Source organism: Narcine bancroftii, chromosome 4 (assembly GCF_036971445.1).
Source record: "Narcine bancroftii isolate sNarBan1 chromosome 4, sNarBan1.hap1, whole genome shotgun sequence".
NCBI classification, from domain to species: Eukaryota; Metazoa; Chordata; class Chondrichthyes; order Torpediniformes; family Narcinidae; genus Narcine; species Narcine bancroftii.
Genome location: NC_091472.1, coordinates 190,086,325 through 190,107,267, shown reverse-complemented (window position 1 = coordinate 190,107,267; position 20,943 = coordinate 190,086,325). Strand labels below are relative to the sequence as shown.

Below are 20,943 nucleotides of genomic sequence, written 5' to 3'. Positions count from 1 at the left end.
TACAGGTACAGAACCCTTATCCAAAACACTTGGGACCAGAAGTTTTTTTGATTTTGGAACAATGGATTTAAACAGGGACAGTAGCATCAACAGAATAGCTGCATCAGTGGTTAAATAACAACAATGGCAAGTTTTTTGAGTGCTGGACATGACATCACAAGTGGAAAATTTACATGAAATAATATTGAGTACTTCCCAAAAAAAACTATCTCTACTTATAAAAGAAGAAAAATGCAACACCAAACACTAGAAATTCTCTTTGATGGGTTTTTCAAATGTTTCCTCCAGTGTCATCAGCCTCCGTTAATAATGGTTTTTGTCTTTTGCCACCCCGATCCCCGGCACCTCCCCACTGCCAGCCCATGACTGTGGTCCCTGCTTCAGCCCGGGAGCCCAAGGCCCCTGCTCCTGTCTGGGAGCCAGAGGGAACTTCTTCATTGCAGACAGCACTGCACCCGATTTTGAGAATGGAGTTGCCATTGCCGACTCCAGCTGCAACTGATGCTGAAGACTTGGACCCAGCTCTGTTTGGTATCTTCCCAGCCAGAAGCAAAGATTTTTTTTTACTGTAATCAAACTGGCGCCAACAGAGTGTCAGAGCCCTACATAGGCAAATCCGGTGTTGATTCCCACCTCCCCCCACCCCACCCCCTGTGATGCCATGTCAGTGTTTTAAAAAAAAGTTTGGTTTTTGGAACTTTGGTTAAAGAGTACTCGACCTGTGCCATAGTTTTCATTTATTACCTACCATCACTTTTATATTGTGATTGCTTGAAGATAAAATAATGATATACAGACATACCACAGTTAAATCATTCCAACCAAGTTCAGTGCTATGGAAAACCACACTGTTCAAAGCATTATTACAAAGCACTTTAATGTAATACATTCCAATCCTATAAATCAGTGGTTCTCAATCTTTTTCTTTCCACTCACATACCACTTTAAGTATTCCCTATGCCATAGGTGCTCTGTGATTAGTATGGGATTGCTTAAGGTGGTTTGAAAACCACTGCTTTAATTGTACCTAATTGACTTGTTATGTGTACAGTTTCATAACTCCAAAGGAAATGGGGGAGTGACAATTTTTCTCAAGCAAAATATTTCAGTAACAATTGGGTCTAGAGCAGTGATTCTTAACTTTCCCTTGCCACTCACATGCCACCTTAAGCAATCCCTTACTAATCACAGAGCACTGATGGCCTAGGGATTACTTAAAGTGGTATGTGAGTGGAAAGAAAAAGGTTGAGAACCACTGGGATATATGAAACTGATTTTTACTGGCAATAGATATTTATTGGCAATAAGTGAACATCGTTGATTTAAGAAAATATTTGTCAAATGCAGATTTATGTCAAATCGCCCACGAGACTTTCATCAAAGTTAGATTGGTAGCACCTCAGGATAGTGCAGGGAATTCAATTACAGCTGTGACAGCAATAACTTTCAATACAGCCACTTAACTCTCTCTATTCCACAGCAATTTCCAGGTGTTTCCCTCCATACAAACTGGCGTTGTTCAGTGGTTTGGAAACTCACTGGTCTGCCACATCAAAGCAGAGGCAAAAAAAAAGACAGATTCCCGTCAGTGTAAGGTAGTGTGCTGCAAGATAGTGCAGGGAGCCCGATCACAGCGGGGACAGCAATAACTTTCAACACAGCCACTTAACTCTCTCTATTCCACAGTTCAGTGCCTATATTTCAAATATTTTAAACTAGGGTCTTGCAAAGTATTATGAGGTAACAATAAAATTTTAACCCTGCAAATTTAAAAATGTGGGTCAGAAATTTCAAATCGCATTGTATCAAAGCCTGTGTTATTTGAAACCATAACCATATAACCATATAACCATTTACGGAGCGGAAACAGGCCGTGTTTGTACTTTTCATCTCTAGGCAATGAGTATAATGAAGAGCTTCTGTATTAGAAATGTTATTAAACTAAATGTTACCAGCTGGTAGTAAGTAATCCTAGGTCCATCTTCAGCAGCTATAAACCACCAGGCAGCAGCACCAACTGTAGCAGCTCCCACATAACCTGAAAATAGATCAAAGGATAAAATAATTCTAATAAAATTATTTAGGAAATACTGAATTTCGCGTTTACTTGACATTATATCATTGTGGATGCTACAGACATTACAACCTGCAATTATGCCTATTCCATAAATGCACAAAAACAACTGCGCTTATTTGTTAAAACAAGAAAAAAAATTGGAAATCAGTGCATCAAATTCATGCTTTCTGAGGCAACACAAAACCCAAGCGAAATTACTTGAGATATTTAGATTTGTAATGAAAACTGTCAGAGCATATTTCCATATTGGTGGAACCACGGTTTGCCTGCTGCGACAAAACCTCCATTAGCAGATTTGCTTTAGAGTGGTTGGGGAAACACTAGAGGAATTATGATGGAAAAATTTCTTGCAATTGTACATTTGCTCTTCAATGAAAATAAGAATTATTTTGAGGGAAAGGGGAAAATATTCTGAAGGACCCTTTTTCTATAACAAAGTCTAAATATAAAAAGCTAAATTATATGATTATAACTTTTTTTGGAAAGAATTTAGAACATTTGGGGGCGTGGCAAGATGGTGTAGGGAACAGACGTACCTTCCAGACCTCTCCTGACTCTGATTTATTGTTTTGTCTTTAAGTGCCCGTTAAAGTTCTTTTAAAAGTTTATAAATAATAAGAGGTGTTGGATTAGTGCCTAATGGTTTATATGCAAAAAAAGGTAAAAGAAAACATCAACAGACTGTTAAAAAACTACATTTTCCGAAATTGTCTGAGCCTACTTGTTTACAAGAAGCCAGGACTCAGCGTAGAATGGATCCAGAGGAGGACGTGCAGAGTTCGGCATTGAAGCTCCGTTTTAAGCCGGTGAGGCTCTCTGAAGGTCGAACTCAACAGCTTTCAGAACAAGGGGCTGGACGGGTGCCATTGTTTCGCACGGTGGCCACTGTGGGTGCTGTTGCTGAGGCTTTGACAGTTGGATCAGCTGGGGCGCCACCAGCTGGAGAGTTAAAGAGCTGTCATTCGAATGCTACAGTGGTGGCGCTGCAAAATGCATCTTCAATTACAACGGTTTTTCCAGACATCAATTCAGTGAAGATGATTAAAGAGATTTGGCTTAAAGATAACCCTGATCTTCAGTCTCCTGGCATTGCTGGGGGGACTTTGAGAGGGATTTTTATACGAAGTCAAACTGCTAGAAAAGATACTAAAATAAGGGAAGGGACAGAAGATCCCGTGGTCTCTACGGAACAGCAAGACCCCATTATGCCTGAATCTACTTCTGTTGAAATGTCTTAAGGATCTTGAAGATAAGATATATTCTGTATCGAGTCACTTAGCTAATTTTGTGAACCTGTTTATTTCCAAGATTAATGCGATGGCGGAAGTCATTAATGGAGCTTTTAAGCTTGAAACCATTGAAAGATTTGAAATGTGTGATCAAGGTTTAGTCGATGCACAGGATCAACTGCAAGATGAAAATAGAATAATTGAAACATTGCAGATCCAAAATAAAAATTTAGCAAAAAAAGTTGATTATTTGGAGAATCAATCTAGACGGAACAACGTGAAAATTGTTGGTTTGCCAGAAGGCATAGAAGGACCAGATCCAAGAAAATTTTTTACTGAATGGATTCCACGAGTGTTAGAACAGGATAAATTCCCTGAAGGTTTAATACTGGAACATGATTATAGAGTTTTAAGAAGAAGATCTTTTTCAGGACAGAATCCAAGATCTGTTTTGATCCGTTGTTTGAACTATTGTGACAGAGAGACAATTTTACGTATGGCTATTAGAAATGCCCAGCAAAATAGATCTCCTTTGATGGTTCAGAATAATCCTGTTTTCTTCTATCAAGATTTGAGTCAAGAAATTATGTTTCAACGACGCGAATTTAATTCTGTGAAAGAACGGTTGTGGAAAAAAAGACATAAGGCAACATTCAGGTATTCTGCGGTACTGAAGATTTTTTTGGATGGAAATTAGCCAAAGTTCTTTGACAATCCTAAAGAGGTTATGGACTTTGCTTAGTCTCTACCAATCATGCAGTTTCAGGAACGATGTAGTCCTTCAAGGTCTCCAAAGAGAGTAGAGATGTAAGGTGGGATCCAGTTTTTTAAAAGAAATGGAAGCAATGGTGACCAAAGTGGTAACGTTGATTTAAAAAAATAAATCTTTTATCTTTTTTTTGAGAAGAGTTTAAATAGTTTAAATAATGATGATAGTTTAATGAAATGGGAGTTGAGAGAGGGAACTGGGTGGGCACTAGTTTCCAGAAGTCATCAGCTACCTGTGAGTTATCTCACACCCAATATTTTGGGGGAGTTACCGCTTTGGGCGGTTTAAACAGGAAGAGGTAGTTGTGACCTCCGACCTGTTTTTTTTTTTCTTTTTAATTTTTGGGTTAAGAAGTGAAGGTTTTTTTTTATTATTTTTTTTAAATAAATAATTTTTTTTTAACTCTTTTTGTTTTCTGATTGTAATTGAGAGGGAATTAGGAGGTTTTTCTCTCTCCTTTTTTTTCTCTTTTTTTTGGGGGGGTTTCTCTTTTTTCTTTTTTAAGAGGATGATGTCACAGAAGATAATAAGTCAAAAATTGAGGATGTTAAATTAGATGAAGAGGAAGATGAGGGGAAAAGGTGATAAGAAGAAAAAGAAGAAAATTAAGTACAAGTACATTGAGGGAGAAGAGTTTAATAAAATTAAGTTAATTTCGATAGAGAATTTTGAAGATGTTATAAATGAAGAATATGGAGAATTTTATAAGAGTTTGAACTCTTCTTTTTTTCTTTTTTATATAAGGGGAGGGGAAGGGAATAAAAAGTTTATCTGATTGTTTTTCTAAGGGATGTTTTTGTTCTCTCGATGAATTATAAAGGAAACTTGGTATTAATGGAAATTCTGTATTTATGTATTATTAATTATGATTTTTTTGTATTACAGATATGTGGTTGATATATGATTTTAATATTTGAACTTAGTTTTAAAGTGGATTTCATTTGTTAAATACATGTATTATGTTTGATTTAAATATATGTTTACGGATATTATTTTAGTATTGATATTTTTTTTGTTAGTAATTTTTTTTGTTGTTAAGTTTTATCCTTTTTTTTGTAAGTGAGGTTTTTTCTATTTTATTTACAATATTGTTAATTAATTCTTCACTCTTTATTTTTGGGGGGGGAGGGTTGGACTAATTTTAAATTAGATGATTAATGTTGTGTTAATTTCGTTGTTTAAATTAGATGATTAATGTTGGGGGGGTTAATTTGTGTAGTTTAATGATGTAGTATTCTAATTTTTTATTATCTTATTTTTTATTATTTCTTTAAATGTAATTTTTATTTTATTCATGTCATAAAATTTTAAATAAAGTATAAAAAAAAAGAATTTAGAACATTTGTTATGATTTGAGAAAACTACATTCGGGTTTATACTGGTGAGAAATACCACTACTGAACCCAAATAGAGCTCAAAGAGGTGTACATGAAGTGGAAAATCTGACTGGCAGACTGTGAACCTTTGCTCTTCTAAAAATATACTCACATCCAATAGCCATATAGCGAAAGAAGAGCCAGCCACTGATCAGGGGTTCCTTTGGACTGCGTGGTGGTTTGTCCATAATGTCTAGATCAGGTGGATTGAAGCCTAGTGCTGTCGCAGGCAGTCCATCTGTCACTAAATTCACCCACAGAAGTTGTACAGGGATCAAAGCCTCAGGAAAGCCCACAGCTGCTGTTAGAAAAATGCTGTGGGGAGAAAAATTAATTCTGATTTCTCTCAGTGCTACATGCAAAGGCACCCAAATTGCATTCATTTCTTTTTGTTTAACAAAAATTGTTGATTTCATTTCAAGGCAAGTTTATGAAATAGAACAACCAATCAGGAAGACCTGATAAGACCGTACAAGAATCACATTCTTCTATTTATTTCTCAAATACTGGGGATGAAAGGGTAGGGGGGGGGGGGCCTCTGGTACATTTACAAATCAGCTTTGTAGCCTGAATGAATTTGCTGAAAGAACATAACACATCTTTAATCCTAATAATCAACCGGAGGAAATGACTGCTCACCCAAAACCCTGTGATAGACAAGGGAGGAACTGGAAGTGAAAGTGTGAGGAATTGATAACCAATTTGTACAAGCTGATAGTGTGCTTCCAGAAAATATTGCTAAGGGTTAGCATGTCATTGAGAAATAGGAAGGGAACAAGGGAGAAACAGCTCAAAGGAGAAAGGCTTTGCAGCTAATTCTTTGATTCCAACTGGAAACAAAAATAACACGAGCAGACCCTTTTACTCGAGAGGAGAATGTGTTCTAAAGGGAGACTGACAAAGAGAAGGACAATTATTGTTACATTAAGATAAAAATTATTTATAATATAGATGAGAATTATTTCTATATTCATCCAAACAGATCTTTCAATGCTATTAGCATTTAAAATTATTTCCATTCAATTAGCAAGACTGAGTTATATTAGACTTTCAATATACTTTGTTAATGAAATGGCCTGTTAAGGGGAAGAAAGAAAGAAGAAAGCATTATTTCTCTTACCAAACCACTTCCCCAACATTGGAAGAGATGAGGTAGCGAATAAATTGCTTCATGTTATTGTAGATAGCACGGCCTTCCTCCACCGCTGCCACAATCGTTGAGAAGTTGTCATCTGCCAGTACCATTTCGGAGGCAGATTTTGCTACAGCTGTACCAGATCCCATGGCAATTCCAATCTCTGCTTTCTTTAAGGCGGGTGCATCATTCACACCGTCACCAGTCTAAAGAGAAAAATAAACAGTGCATGATACACAAAATGAGTCGAGTTTAGGAACATAATAACTTACAACATCCACTGGTTGAAAACAAAAGAAATGAGCTGTCTGAATATCTGAAAGCTTTATACTTGGATCAAAATATCTTGAGCAAACAATGTTGAAAAAACACAGTCGGGTATGGTTTCATTTTGGAAAAATGAACTAAGTGGAGAGGTGGCAGATGGTGGAATCCTGAGTGAACAAAGAGGAGTTAGAAGGACTCAGTGCATCAGAGAATATCCATGGAGAGAAATGGGCAATGTTTTGGGTCAGGGCCCTTCGTCAAGACCAAAGTGGGAAGGAGAGACAGCAAGCATAAAAGGGCAAGGCCAAAGGTGATGGGCAAATGAAGGTGGAAGAAGAAGTCGGGAAAAAGACCACTAAAAGGAAGAGGGAAAGTTGGAGAAAAATTGAAGGGGAGTATGTAAAGGACAGTGGAACTGGGTCAAGATTAGAATGTCAGATATATTAGCAGAGTACATACATGACATCATGTACAACCCAGAAATTATTTTTCCTGCAGTCAATGGTAACGCAAAATAAAACTACATAATGTACACATGCAAACAAATAAAGAACTGTAAACAGATTACAAAATGTAAACAAACTAACTGGGCAACACAGAGAGAATAAAACAATCAAGTGCAAAAGTAAGAGTCCTTTAAAAACTCCCTGATTGAGTTTGTTGTTGAGGAGTCTGATAGTGGAGGGGGAGCAACTGTTCCTGAACCTAGTGGTGTGAGTCTTGTGGCACCTACACCTTTTTCCTGGAAAACCCAACATTCATGCTGTTGGGTGATGGGCTACTCAGAAGGAATATAATATGCTTTTTTATAATATACTTTATTTTAAATTTAAAACCACAAAATAAACATCTACAATACTTCAAATTCAATCCAAATACATGTGATGTATGTGTATACACACACACACACACACACATACGTACATGTAAAAAATAAAATAGAAATTCCCCTACTACCCCTCTCTCTCCTCCCTTGACCCCCTACAACACAAGAAAAAGAAAAGGAAAAGAGAACCACAACAGGAGTATTTCACTTTTCGATATCTGATGGAGACCTACAAGAGAAAGGGAATGTTCGAGATTCATTTAAATATTAATACCCACATTTTGTAAATTTCCCAAATGGAATACAACTCCTAACTTCCGCATGCATTTATCCATTCCCAAATCAATATCCAACTTCCAAGTTATAGCAAATTCTAGCTATTGCCAAAGCAATTTGAACAAATTTCACTTGATACATATTCAATTTTAATTTAGGTTTAATAATATCTTTCAGTAAAAATAACATTGGATCCTGTGGGAATTTTACCCCCCACTATTTGTTCTAATAAATTACCTATTTCAAACCAAAAAGGTTTAACTGTGGAACACTGCCGTTGAAAGGAATATAATATGCAGTTCCTCGTTTATATTTTGCTTCACTGTAGCAATGGACGATGCGGATGATAGTCACATTCTTGTGGGAACAGTGAAGGGAATTAAAATGGCGGACAATGGGGAGTTCCAGCTTGTAGCCAAGATCAGAAAGCCGGTCCTCGATGAACAGGACATTTGGCAGATGAAGTTTAAAATGTGGGAAATTATTCATTTGATAGAATCAGGATTTATTGTCGTGAAAGTCAGTGTCTGTGGCAGCGTCACAGGGCAAACATTCATATTATAACCATCTTACAATATTACTATAAACAAATAAAAATAATAGTGAGGCCGTGTCTGTGGTTCACTGATAATTCAGGAATCTGATGGCAGTGGGGAAGATGCTGTCCTTGTGCCGCTGAGTACTCGTCTTTAGGCTCCTGTACCTTTTCCCTGATGGCAGCAAAGTGAAGAGGGCGTGGCCTGGGTGGTGGGGATCTTTGAGGATAGAGGCTGCTTTTTTAAGACACTACCTCATGTAGATGTCCTCAATGGAGTGAAGTCTGGAGCCTGTGATATTGCAGGCTGAGCTAACAACCCTCTGGAGTTTTTTTGTACCAGAGAGTGATGCAACCAGCCAGAATGCTCTCCACGGTACACCAGTAGAAGTTGAGAGTCTTCAGTGACATACCGAATCTTCTCAGATACCTCACAAAGTATAGCCATTGGCAAGCCTTTGTGATTGCATCAACGTGGAAGCTCCAGGACAGATCCTGGAGTATTGAAAGCCCCAAGCTATAGTCTATGAAGAGCAGCTGTATGAATAAATTGCTGTTTCAGGGTGATCCAGAGCTGAGTGGGGAGCCAGTGATATTGCATCTGCTGTGGAGCAATTGTGACGATAGGTGAATTGCAGCGGGTCCAGATCTTTACTTAGGTACGTGTTAATTCTGGCCATGACCAGCCTCTCAAAGCATTTCATCACAGTAGAAGTTAGTGCTACTGGGCAGTATTTGTCAAGGCAGCTCACTCTACTCTTCTTGGGTACCTGGATGAATAATGCCCCTTTGAAGCTGGTGGGAACCTCTGACTGCCACAATGAGAGGTTGAAAATGTTGAGAGGGGCAATAGAAACTAAAATGTTTTCAATTTGTTTTTTGGTAATTCTTTATCGCACTATGAACCATATCAACCAATATATTTACAGATGTATCTCTTTAAATATTCACAGTGACATTTTCTCTTTTTCTCCCCCCATCCCTCCCTTCCCCCTTCCCACCCCCCTCCTTAAACAGTAGATATTGGACATATAAAATACAATAAAACAGTATCTTTATACAAAAGAAATACAAACAAAAAAGACGTATCATCTACTTAGTCACATTAAATCTGATCGTGTTTATCTTCTTATCATTTTAGGTGGTGGAGGTCCAAGGCCGAATCTTTCTGTGATGTTTGATATATGGTTCCCAGGTTTTTTCAACCATTGTAACTTTGTCTTTTAGATTATATGTGATTTTTTTTCCCCCAATGGGATAAACTTAAACTTGATTATATATTCCATTAATGTTTATAGTCATATGGTCCAATGCAGCCATCTTATATCTTCATTTTCATTTTTCCGCCTCTTCACTACCTCCATTCCCTTTTTTTTCCCCATTACTGTTTTTTAAGTTTTCCTTTTTTGTCTCAATATATGACAACGCATTTAAGACATGAAATACCCCAACAATACCCACAAGCAACAACCCTTTAACCCTAAATGAACCTCCTGTCCCCTTGATGGCAACCACAACTCCCCTTTCCATTCGGTTTGCGAACTTACTCGCAAGCGTCAACCGATTTCGCAGTGACCCTTATTCTCCCCCCCAGCCCCCCCAGAGAACACTATTTTCCTATACTTATAACAAAGCTCTCCCTTTTTTTTCCTTCTTCCCCTTCTCTTATCCATCTTTAAATCTTTATACATACATTATCTTTACTTTATATTTTTACATATTTTTGTATATTTTCTTGTCACTCTTCCTCCTCTCTTCTCCTTTCCTGCAAATATTCAGCAAATTCTTGGGCTTTCTTTGGGTTCCAGAATAGTCTATTCCGTTCCCCAGGAATGAATACTGCAGGATGCCTTAATATAAAGTTATAACCTTTCTTCCATAAGATTGTTTTCGCCGTGTTGAATTCCTTCTTCTTCTTTAAAAGTTCGAAGCTTATGTCCGGGTAAAAAAATTTTTTTTTGTTCCTTATACTCTAACGGCTTATTGTCTTCTCTAACCTTCTTTCTTGCCTGCTCCAGTATGTTTTCTCTTGTCATATATCTTAGAAATTTTACCAATATGGATCTCGGTTTTGATGTGGTGGCGGTTTATGCTCTATGCGCCCTTTCGATTTCTATTTCTTCATGTGAATCTGTCGTTCCCAGCACCTTCGAGATCCGTCCTTTTATAAATTCCTTCATATCTGACCCTTCCTTGCCTTCTTTTAGGCCAAATATTTTTATGTTGTTTCGCCTACTGTAGTTTTCCAATATGTCAATTTTCTGTGACAATAAATCTTGTGTCTCCTTAATTTATTTTCTGCTCTCTTCCAATTTCCCTCTTAAATCATTTATCTCCATTTTTACAGCAGCTTTTCGTTCCTCCACATTTTCTACTCTTTTCCCTATTTCAGTCATGACCAACTCTAAGCTTTGCATTTTGTCTTCAGCTCTTTTCATTTTTCTTTTGATTGAACTAAATTCTAATGACAGCCATTCTTTCAATGACCTAATTTGTTCTTCAAAAAAAGGCCTTATCTAAACTTTGTCCTTCTATTTTTCCTTTGAAATTCTTGGTCTTCTTCCTCCTCTTCTGTGTTTGTATCTATGTCTGTGTCATCTTCTTCTCTTCTCTGTATTTTTGTATCTTCATCCTTCACTGGTGAGTTGCTTCTGTATCCTTGCTGGGCCCCCCGCCGCGGGTCAACCTGCTGCCGGGCCACCCGCTACAGGTTGTCCCCCTGCCGGGCTTCCTGCCGCAGGTCGTCCCCCTGCTGATCGCCCCGTTGCCACTCACCCTCTTCCAGCCCTTCATTCTCTTTCTCACCACTCTTCTTTTCTTCTTTCTTGTTTACTTCTCCCAGCTGAACGCCGCGATCCTGGGCGTCTCTCAGCTGGCCATTCCGCAGCTGGCCGCTCCTCAGCTGAGTCCCCCTCCCGTCAGCGTTAAGCTTTTCTTTTACTTGCGCACTGCGCATGCGCACCTCTTCTTGGCTCTGAGAGCCATTTTTGGAGCCCACCGGTCAGGAGGACACCGCTCCTCTGGGGACTCACCAACACTGGAGATCGGCCGCTCCTCTCCATGGTGGTTCACTGGTCCGACGTGCAGGTAAGGCCGCCTTCTTTTTTCTCCAGTGATTTTCCTTCTTCCCTTTTCTCTGTTATTTTTACTTTTTCTCTTTTGGGTGCCATCTTCTGTCTCTTCTCTGTAACTTTATCTTTCCCTTCCTGTATTTTATGTTTATTGAGCTCTGCTTTTTCACACCTTTTTCTTTTCTCTGGAGAGGGCTGTTTCCACCCGACCAGCCACTACTCCATCACGTGACTCCCCTCAAATGTTTTCAATTTTAGAGAGCTGCTACCTAGCAATCTGATCCTGTAATGCACTGAACTTTTCAGCATTTGATAGATGAAAGTTTCCAGAGGCCAATGTTAAAACTCAGTCTATTGCCTTCAATATCAACAAAAGTTTACAAGAAACAGACTAATTTCTGAAACAGTCACTAATTATTTACAAATAATCAATAATACAAAAACAATGAAAAGGCTTTAACTTGTAACCATTACTTAGCCCAAAACAGATCCTAAGAACTCAAGATTTCAAGGTTGCATAGATACAACCCAGAGATTCTTTTTTCAGTGGGTGAGGCAAAATTTCTGCTAATCAGTTGTGCAAAAACTGAATTCAAGAAAAGATAAATATTCAAAAGAAAGAAATGTAAACAAAGTGACTGTGCAATACAGAAAATAAATATTCAATAATAAATAATGTGCGGAGTAAGAGTCCTTAAATGAGCCTCTGATTGAGAGGAGTCCGATGAAGGAGGAGAAGTACCTGTTATTGAACCTGGTGGTATGAATCTTGTAGTACCTATACCTTTTTCCTGGTGGCCGCAGCGAGACCAGAGCATGCCCTGGGTGGTGTGGAATCTTGATTGCTGCTGCTAACAGCAGCACTCCATATAGATTTTCTCAATGGTGGGGAGAGTTTCGCCTGTGATGCACTGGGCTACGTTCATTATCTTTTGCAGGGGTTTTTGCTCAGAGGTATAGGCGCTCCCAGACTAGGCCATGATGCAGGCGTTCCACTACACATTTTCTGAAGTTTGCCATTGCTTTCAATGTCATATCAAACCTTCACCAACTCCTGAGAGAGGTGCTGCCATGCTTTCTTCACAATGACATTTATGTGTTGGGACCAGGAAAGGTCCTGTGAGACAGTGACTTCCAGGAATTTAATTTGTTCACCCTCTTCATCTCTGATCCCCCCTAATGACAGTAGATGGTACACTTCTGGGTTTCCCCTTCTAAGGTCCACAATCAGCTCATTTGTTTTAGTGATAATGAGTGCGAAGTCATCGTTAGTACACCATTCAGCCAAATTTTCAATCTCCCTTCTAAATGCTGAGTCATAATCTCTTTTTATACAACCCACGAGCGTGGTATCAGAAGCAAATTTGTGGATGGTGTTATTGTCGTACTGAGCCACACAGTCATAGGTGTAAAGTGAGTAGAGCAGGGGGCTAAGAAGGCAGCTCTGTAATGCTCTGGAACTGATGGAGATTGTGGATGAGATGCTCTTACCAATCCCCACTGATTGTGGTCTGGGGGGGGTCAGGAAATCTGGGATCCAATTACACAGTGGGGCATTGAGACCTAGGTCTTAGGATGCACTGGCCAGTTTTGAGTGGGTGATGGGTGCTGAATGCCAATTTGTAGTCAATAAAGAGCGCCCTGTTTCATGCATCTTTGCTGTCCAGGTATTCCAGAGCATTGTGCAAAGCCAGTGGGATGGCATCTGCCATAAACCTGTAACTGCAGTGGGAAAATTGGATCCATGTCGCTGCTCAGCAGTTATTATGCTTCAACACCAGTTTCTCAAAACACTTCAGCACCGTGGATTTGAGTGCCACTGATCAGTAGACGTTTAGAGTGATTACACACTACATGGGTACCAGGTAAGATTGAGGACTGATTGAACCAGGAGGGTTCCATGTTCTGTCAGAGTGAAATGTTGAAAATATCTGTGAGTACATTGGCAAATTGATTAGCACAGATTTTCACAACTTGGCTGGGTACTCAATCCAGATTGGATGCTTTCCTTGGATTGACTCTCTTGAAGGTAGTCCACACATCCAACTCAGATACTAACAATAGCTGATCATCAGGGGACATGGGGGTGTGCAGTGGTTCATGTTCTGGTAGTAAAACCAGGAGAAGAAGGCACTGAGTTCATCTGGGTGTGTTGAACATAATTTTACAAAAGGGACATCACAGCCAAGTCCAATGTTGCTTCTTCACTTCACATCTACGCATGAAAACATTCGGTAGGATTTACAACTTGGCAGAATTTCTCTTCCTTAATCCTGACATTGAAACCAAATCCCAGAACCCCTGCTGTTGGACAGTCAATAGATAAAGATTATGTATCCTCTACTGCTCATTGACAACTAGCTATGCCAACAGGAATTCCACAATTTAAGACACAACAACTTTGAATAACCAACATCTTTATGCATAACACCAATGACTAAAGCATTTTGAACACTAATTTTGTATTTCAAATGCATAATGCTGACTTGGATTTATGCTAAATGGCCACAGCTTCATGAAAATGTTTGGAGTTCATTTAAACCATAAATAGATGTCAATGCTTTAACTACTTATTAATTAATTAATTGGAAAGCGCATGGGAATCTCATTTACAGAGTATATTCTTCTCCCTGTGAAGTCATTGTCTTTTAGCCTGCTTGCCTGTAAGATAAATTTTGAATCTCTTATCAGAGCTTGGTGGATCAAAAAGTAAAACAGCCAGTTATTGGCAACTGGAGTACTTCAAAAGCTAGTATTCCTACCATAGCAGTGATTTCATCGAAGGCTTGCAAAAACTCCACAATCTTGGATTTGTGAGAAGGTTCTACTCGAGCAAAACAGCGAGCAGTTTGGCAAGCTTCTCTCTGGTCTGCTGGTGAAAGTTCATCAAACTCTCTGCCGGTAAAAGCCTTTTTGCCAACGTCTTCCTTTTCTCCAAAGATACCAATACGTCTGCAAATGGCCACAGCAGTGCCTTTGTTATCCCCGGTGATCATAATGACACGGATACCAGCATATCTGCACATCTTGATTGATGCAGCTACCTCTGATCTTGGTGGATCAAGCATCCCAACACAGCCAATGAATGTAAGGTCAACCTGCAATGGAAATCAGAGATTTTTATTAATCATCCTGCTATATTTATCCAAAGATTACGAATGCTACAAATATGTGATGTTCTATTTTACAATTTTAAAGAAAGGAAATACTTGCACAAGTGTATTTCAATTCTTATTTTTGGCATCTTGGAAAGGCAAGTTCTCAAAATGTTTCAATTGAACAAGGTCCAAATTGATGCAACAAAATTTTTGAACACCTGACAGAAACATGCATTGGGTAGTACCCTGTCACGCTATTATTAAGTTGGAATAACAGTATCAGAGAAATTTTAAGGCTTTAAATATATGACTGTTGATTTTTACCTTCTTCCCTTTCTAGTGCCCAGTGTCCCCCAAACATTGACCATTCTTTGTGAGAGTTTGCCTTCTGAGGAAATGACGAACACCATTCAATGGATACCCAATAACACTTACTGAGTCTGGTAAATTCTCTTTCCAGATTGCCCTGAACAAGTACAAAGGGAGCAACTTCTGGAACAACAGTGTAAAGTGGTACACACTAATATTAACAAATTTAATTACATGCAATATAATTGAAATATTTTGATTAGGATCTAAAATTGAGAATTTTACAGTGTATTAAGGTTTCAAAAGTCATATACAGGCAGAAAGTTTTCAAAACATTTACATTCAATAATTTATGCAAGAGGGTACAGATGAGCCCTTAAAAAACAAAAAAATGCAATTAAAAATTCTTCAGTATGACCCTATTACCCAGTGCAGATATTTCTGAAGACAAATGACCAAAACCAGGGATTTTGAACTCTCAAATGAGAGACAAAAGCTGCTCATCAGTTATCCAACACCAGATAGTCAGACCTTTGTTATATCATTGCAGAAAAGTCAGTGCGTGCAAAAATATTCTGTTCTGATATGTAAAAGTCTTCCTTGTTCTTGTGTTATTCTAAAATTGTCTCATAATTAATAATGCAAATGATTCACCTTGTCAGATTGCAAAATTATCGATAGCAGGCTACCAGCAATGACATTCAAAAGAAAAGCATAATAATCAAATTTGCTAAAAAAAAAACCACAGCTTATCTGCTCTGGGGTGAAATTTTAATTCACCCTTTTATAGTACATTGGATGAACATACTGGAATTATGACACTTTAGTTATTTGAATAAAATATAAACCCCAATGTATCTTTACATCTCACTGAGAGTGGTTTCTGAATTATGTTTCCAACGGGACCTGCAGGATCATTTCCTGTACAGTTGGCTGTACATTTATTCATACCTTCATGATCTTTTTGTAAACCAGTGGTTCTCAACCTTTTCCTTTCCACTCACATACCACTTTAAGTAATCCCTATGCCGTCAGTACTCTGTGATTAGTAAGGGATTGCTTAAGGTGGCATGTGAGGGGCAAGGGAAGGTTGAGAATCACTGCTCTAGACCCAATTGTTACTGAAATATTTTGCTTGAGAAAAATGGTCATTGGCCCATTTCCTTTGGTTATGAAACTGTGACATAACGAGTCAATGAGGTACAATTAAAACAGTGGTTTTCAAACCACCTTAAGCAATGCCATACTAATCACAGAGCACCTATGGCATAGGGAATACTTAAAGTGGTATGTGAGTGGAAAGAAAAAGGTTGAGAACCACTGGTGTGTACAAATCCAGAATGACTCCTTGAAATAATAACTACTGTGGCCCATTGGTTATTCATATATTCAATTTAGCCAAAAACACAGTGATAGTCAGATGACTTAGAACCATTTGTGCTCAAATTCTTTCTATTGAATACTTGGAAATAGTGTCATAAATTACCTTGATTCAAGGTCACACTTGACTGCCAAACACCTATAATTAATGGACAGCATTTTGTTTTTAAACACTGGTTATTATAAGGTTTTTTTTTATTACTGACCTCATATTTCAGGAAATTTGATGATTCTTCCAAATCCATCTCTTCCTTCTTGATAGGATTATCACGTGTGGCTAAGGCCAAGCAACGCAATGTGTCTCTGCCAGTACCCCAGTCTTTAACAGTACTCAAAATCTTCTCCTTGATGGACTTTGTGAGGGGAACTTTAGAAGTTCCAACACGAACATAAGTACATCTATCAATCACACTCTCAGGAGCACCCTATAGAAGCAAAAGAAACAGTTACTATTGGCTGCATTAAACCCACTATTCTGAATGATTTTCTCACAGTATGCACTCTGAACTGAAACATTTTCATACTCTAAATCTGGGTTTGATGTGACTAATTTTTGGGCAGTGACTCCCTCATTAGTTTGTACGCAGTGGTTATGGAACAATATAACTGGAATTTATTTCTTCAGTTTATGTCACTACTAAGGATCAATGCCATTAGAGTTTCTCCCCAGTGGAACCAAATTAGGGGGAACCATAACAGAATATATTTTGGTATTTACCTTCACAAACATCTTGTTGCCAACAGATGATCGAGTGGGCTTGTTGGGTGAGCAGTACACTGACATAGATTTCCGGTCTCTAGAAAACTCTAAAGTGAATTCTTTCTTCAGTAGTTGTCTGATGACCTAGATATTAAAAATATTTGGCTATAGTTTACCTTAGAAAATGGTAAGTAAGATAAAAGATTTCAAAATTAAAACTTACAGTGCAACAAGCATTGGCCCGTTCAATCTTGGATAGATTCTTTAACTCTGTGTCAAACACATTCATTTTTTCAACCAGGCAACAGAGGGCAGTCTCTGTGGCTTCCCCAACTTTCTCATATATTCCTTTAGTCTAAAAATGCAATTAAAATGATTAGACAAATCATTTTTGAAAAATAATTAATTTTGTTCACATAGTGACAGCAGAAACATCTTTGAGCAATTCCTGATGTGACAGCACATGACAACTACCAAAACAACTTAAATCAAAGGTGCATTCAAAACTAGAACTATAATACAATAAAACAATTACAACACATTTGGCAGAGAATTGATTATATAGAGATTTATTAATGCCAGAGAAATACATCAGATCACAACTTTGTGATGACAAAGAACAAGTTGCTCTTGCAGGTGTCACCAGTTTTGCAAAGAACAAAAATAATTCTTTGTTTTTTCCGCCCCTTGATAAGTTTTAAAATTTGCCTAAGATGATGAGGTTCTATCATTGTTTTCTTAATAGTACAAGCAGGTACACACTACTTGGGAACTTCAAACTCAGTCGAGCTCAAGCTTTGTACCCTAAAGGCCAACTTGCACAGTACAATTTCTTCCCACATGAAAAATAAGTTATTTTTGATCTCTATTCATAGACTGCCCAGGAGCAGTAACCAAAATTTGAGCTTCAATTAAATTAGTCATAAACCCACCAGATTATTTTGCCTCCTCTAAAACATCCTTCATTTGTACATTACAGGTTTACTCTCTTCCTGTTCCATCTTCTTCCCCATCCAGTTCCAACCTTCCAGCTGAACTTGACAAGCTGTTGGCCCAATGCCCCAACATGCAAAACACAATGCAGAGTATTGGGCAATTAAGCATTCAATTCATACCTCATTAAAATCCAAAGAAGAATCGTTGCAAAGGGCACAGATAGTTGCTAACTCAATAAGGCCATCATATTCCGAACACTTGATCACTTTATTATCCAATTCCCTGCAAGACAGAAATTAAACTGAAGCAACATATTTTATTCAATTAAGGATCAGATAATTTTGCGTACAACAATAGAGACAGACTGGATATCACAGTCATTTTGGAAAACAAGTTACCTCTTAGAATAAGTAAAATATCCAAAGCTTCTCAAGCCTCAGCCACACAACAGAAAAAGAGGTATGTTTAGAAAGAGAGCATGGTGCACTGAGGTGGAGAAGAATTGGCCCTAGAAAGGGTTGAATGAAGGAGGGTGCAAATGGACCAAAAGAGTGCAAGAAAAAGGAATAGGAGGACCAGGAGAGGAATTTGCAAACCGGAATCAGAATTCTAATATCATGACTCGGATAACAAGTAGCTGGTGACTTGCATCAATGGGAATGGATTAACCATGCCAGATAGGCACAAGATAGCAGACCTTCCAAACATCCCCAGATTGGAGGATGAATTTGGAGGGGGACAGAATTTGAATTACTTCAGCATTGTTGGAGATTGAAAACATGGGTGAATGGGACACCAACAACAACCCTGCACGCAAGGTCACCAAAACTAAGGAGATGATCCAGTGATCATTGAGGGAATAAGAGGTGGAGAGGGTGAGTAAATTTAAGTTCTTGGGAATCACTATCTCAGAGGATCTTTCGTGGAGCTAACACATCAATGGCATCATGAAGAAAGCATGTTAGCCCCTCTACTTCCTTTGGGGTTCGCGGAGATTTGGTATGACACCAGAAACCCGAGCAAATTTCTAGAGGTGTGATGGAAAATGTGCTGACCAGCTGCATCACAGTCTAGTAAGGGAACACCTTAGAGCCTTCCAAAAGGTAGTTGGCACAGCCCAAGACATCACAGGCAAAATCTTTCATACTATTGAGTATATCCACAGGGAAGAGTGGCATCGGAGGGCAACAGCAATCATTTTTTTTTTAATTTTTTTTTTTTTCACACCATAAATCACATTAGCCATGATATACACTATTTCTTTTTCACACATATACAGTGACTTTTTCTCCCCCCCCCCTTTCCTCCCAAACCACCCCCCCACCCCCCCCTCTCATCCATTTTAGGTATACAATCTAGGTTGCATTAAGCCAGTCAGACAATGTTGTCATTCAACAAAATTACACCAGAAATTCTACTGAGTCCATTCTTTTCTCTCCTTCTCCTTCCATCAACTTAGGTACTGTTTGTCCCCGGTAGGTTTTCGCTATTGTATTTAATGTAAGGCTCCTATACTTGTTCGAATATTTCAATCTTATTTCTTAACCAATATGTTATTTTTTTTAATGGAATACATTTATTCATTTAAATTTGGTAGTTTCTTCCTTTTAATTTGGTTATGTATTCCATTAATATTTAAAGACATATAGTTCAGCGTAGCCCTTTTATATTTTGTTTATCTTCTCTTTCCGTTTTTCCATCATTACCTTTCCTCCTTTTCCATTTCTGTTTTCTTATTTTCAACTCTTTACGAGACAACATTCCTACAACATCCAACATTTTCCTTATTCTCCTATTTCTATCTTCTTTATCCCCAATCTCCCCTTCCCCTCCTGAGTTGTCCTTTATCCCTTGTCGGACAACCACATCTCCCCTCTCCATTTGGATTTGCGAATCCACTCGCAAGCGTCAACTGATTTTGCAGTGACCGCTATTTCCCCCCACCCCGCCTCCCCCAGAAAAGATTTCACTTTTCATATGTCACAAAGGTCACTTTTAATTCCCTCCTTATTCTCTCTATTCCATTACCTTCCCTTATTAATTCTTGTCTATACTATCTATATTTTCCTCTAAGTACAGATACATTCATGTATGCTCATTGTCTCTATTCACTCTTATACCTCTTTACCCGCATACATATCAATCGTGATCATTTTTACTCTCATTACCCATCTTCATCCCTCAGTCTATTTTTGTCTTTACCCACATACATATCAATCGTGATCATTTTAACTCTCATTACCCGTCTTCCTCCCTCAGTCTATTTTTGTAATTGTTCTGCAAATTTTCGTGCTTCTTCTGGATCCGAGAATAGTCTGTTTTGTTGTCCTGGAATAAATATTTTCAATACCGCTGGATGCTTTAGTATAAATTTATACCCTTTCTTCCATAAAATCGCCTTTGCTGTATTGAACTCTTTTCTCTTCTTTAGGAGTTCAAAACTTATATCTGGGTAAATGAAGATTTTTTGCCCTTTATACTCCAGTGGTTTGTTGCCCTCTCTTACTTTTTCCATTGTCTTCTCCAGTACCTTTTCTCTTGTAGTATATCTTAGGAATTTTACTACAATAGATCTTGGTTTTTGTTGTGGTTGTGGTTTAGAGGCCAATACTCTATGTGCCCTTTCTATTTCCATTTCATGCTGTAGTTCTGGACATCCTAGGGTCTTAGGGATCCACTCTTTTATAAACTCCCTCATATTCTTGCCTTCTTCATCTTCCTTAAGGCCCACTATCTTTATGTTATTTCTTCTGTTATGGTTTTCCATTGTATCTATTTTTTGAGCTAGTAGTTCTTGTGTCTCTTTAGTTTTTTTATTAGATTTCTCCAATTTCTTTTTTAAGTCTTCTACCTCCATTTCTGCTGCTACTGCCCGCTCTTCCATCTTGTCCATTTTTTTTCCCATTTCTGTTAAGGTCATCTCCATTTTATTTATTTTCTCTTCTGTGTTGTTTATTCT

The 20,943-nt window shown here is 38.2% G+C and overlaps 1 protein-coding gene across 2 annotated transcripts in view; it reads right to left on the bottom strand.

The window, feature by feature from the left end:
• LOC138761356 (sarcoplasmic/endoplasmic reticulum calcium ATPase 2) overlaps positions 1-20,943 on the bottom strand; it is a 129,879-nt gene that overhangs the window by 11,368 nt on the left and 97,568 nt on the right. For both annotated transcript variants that reach the window (XR_011356273.1, XM_069933321.1), the window contains exons 10-17: positions 18,164-18,266; positions 17,272-17,403; positions 17,067-17,192; positions 16,555-16,773; positions 14,324-14,659; positions 6,572-6,792; positions 5,564-5,766; positions 1,953-2,038 (exon numbers count right to left, since the gene is read on the bottom strand). Coding sequence is in view for 1 of the 2 variants with exons in the window: in XM_069933321.1 (XP_069789422.1) it covers positions 1,953-2,038; positions 5,564-5,766; positions 6,572-6,792; positions 14,324-14,659; positions 16,555-16,773; positions 17,067-17,192; positions 17,272-17,403; positions 18,164-18,266 (1,426 nt within the window). In the remaining variant the exon portion in view is untranslated. The remainder of the gene's footprint in view (positions 1-1,952; positions 2,039-5,563; positions 5,767-6,571; positions 6,793-14,323; positions 14,660-16,554; positions 16,774-17,066; positions 17,193-17,271; positions 17,404-18,163; positions 18,267-20,943) is intronic.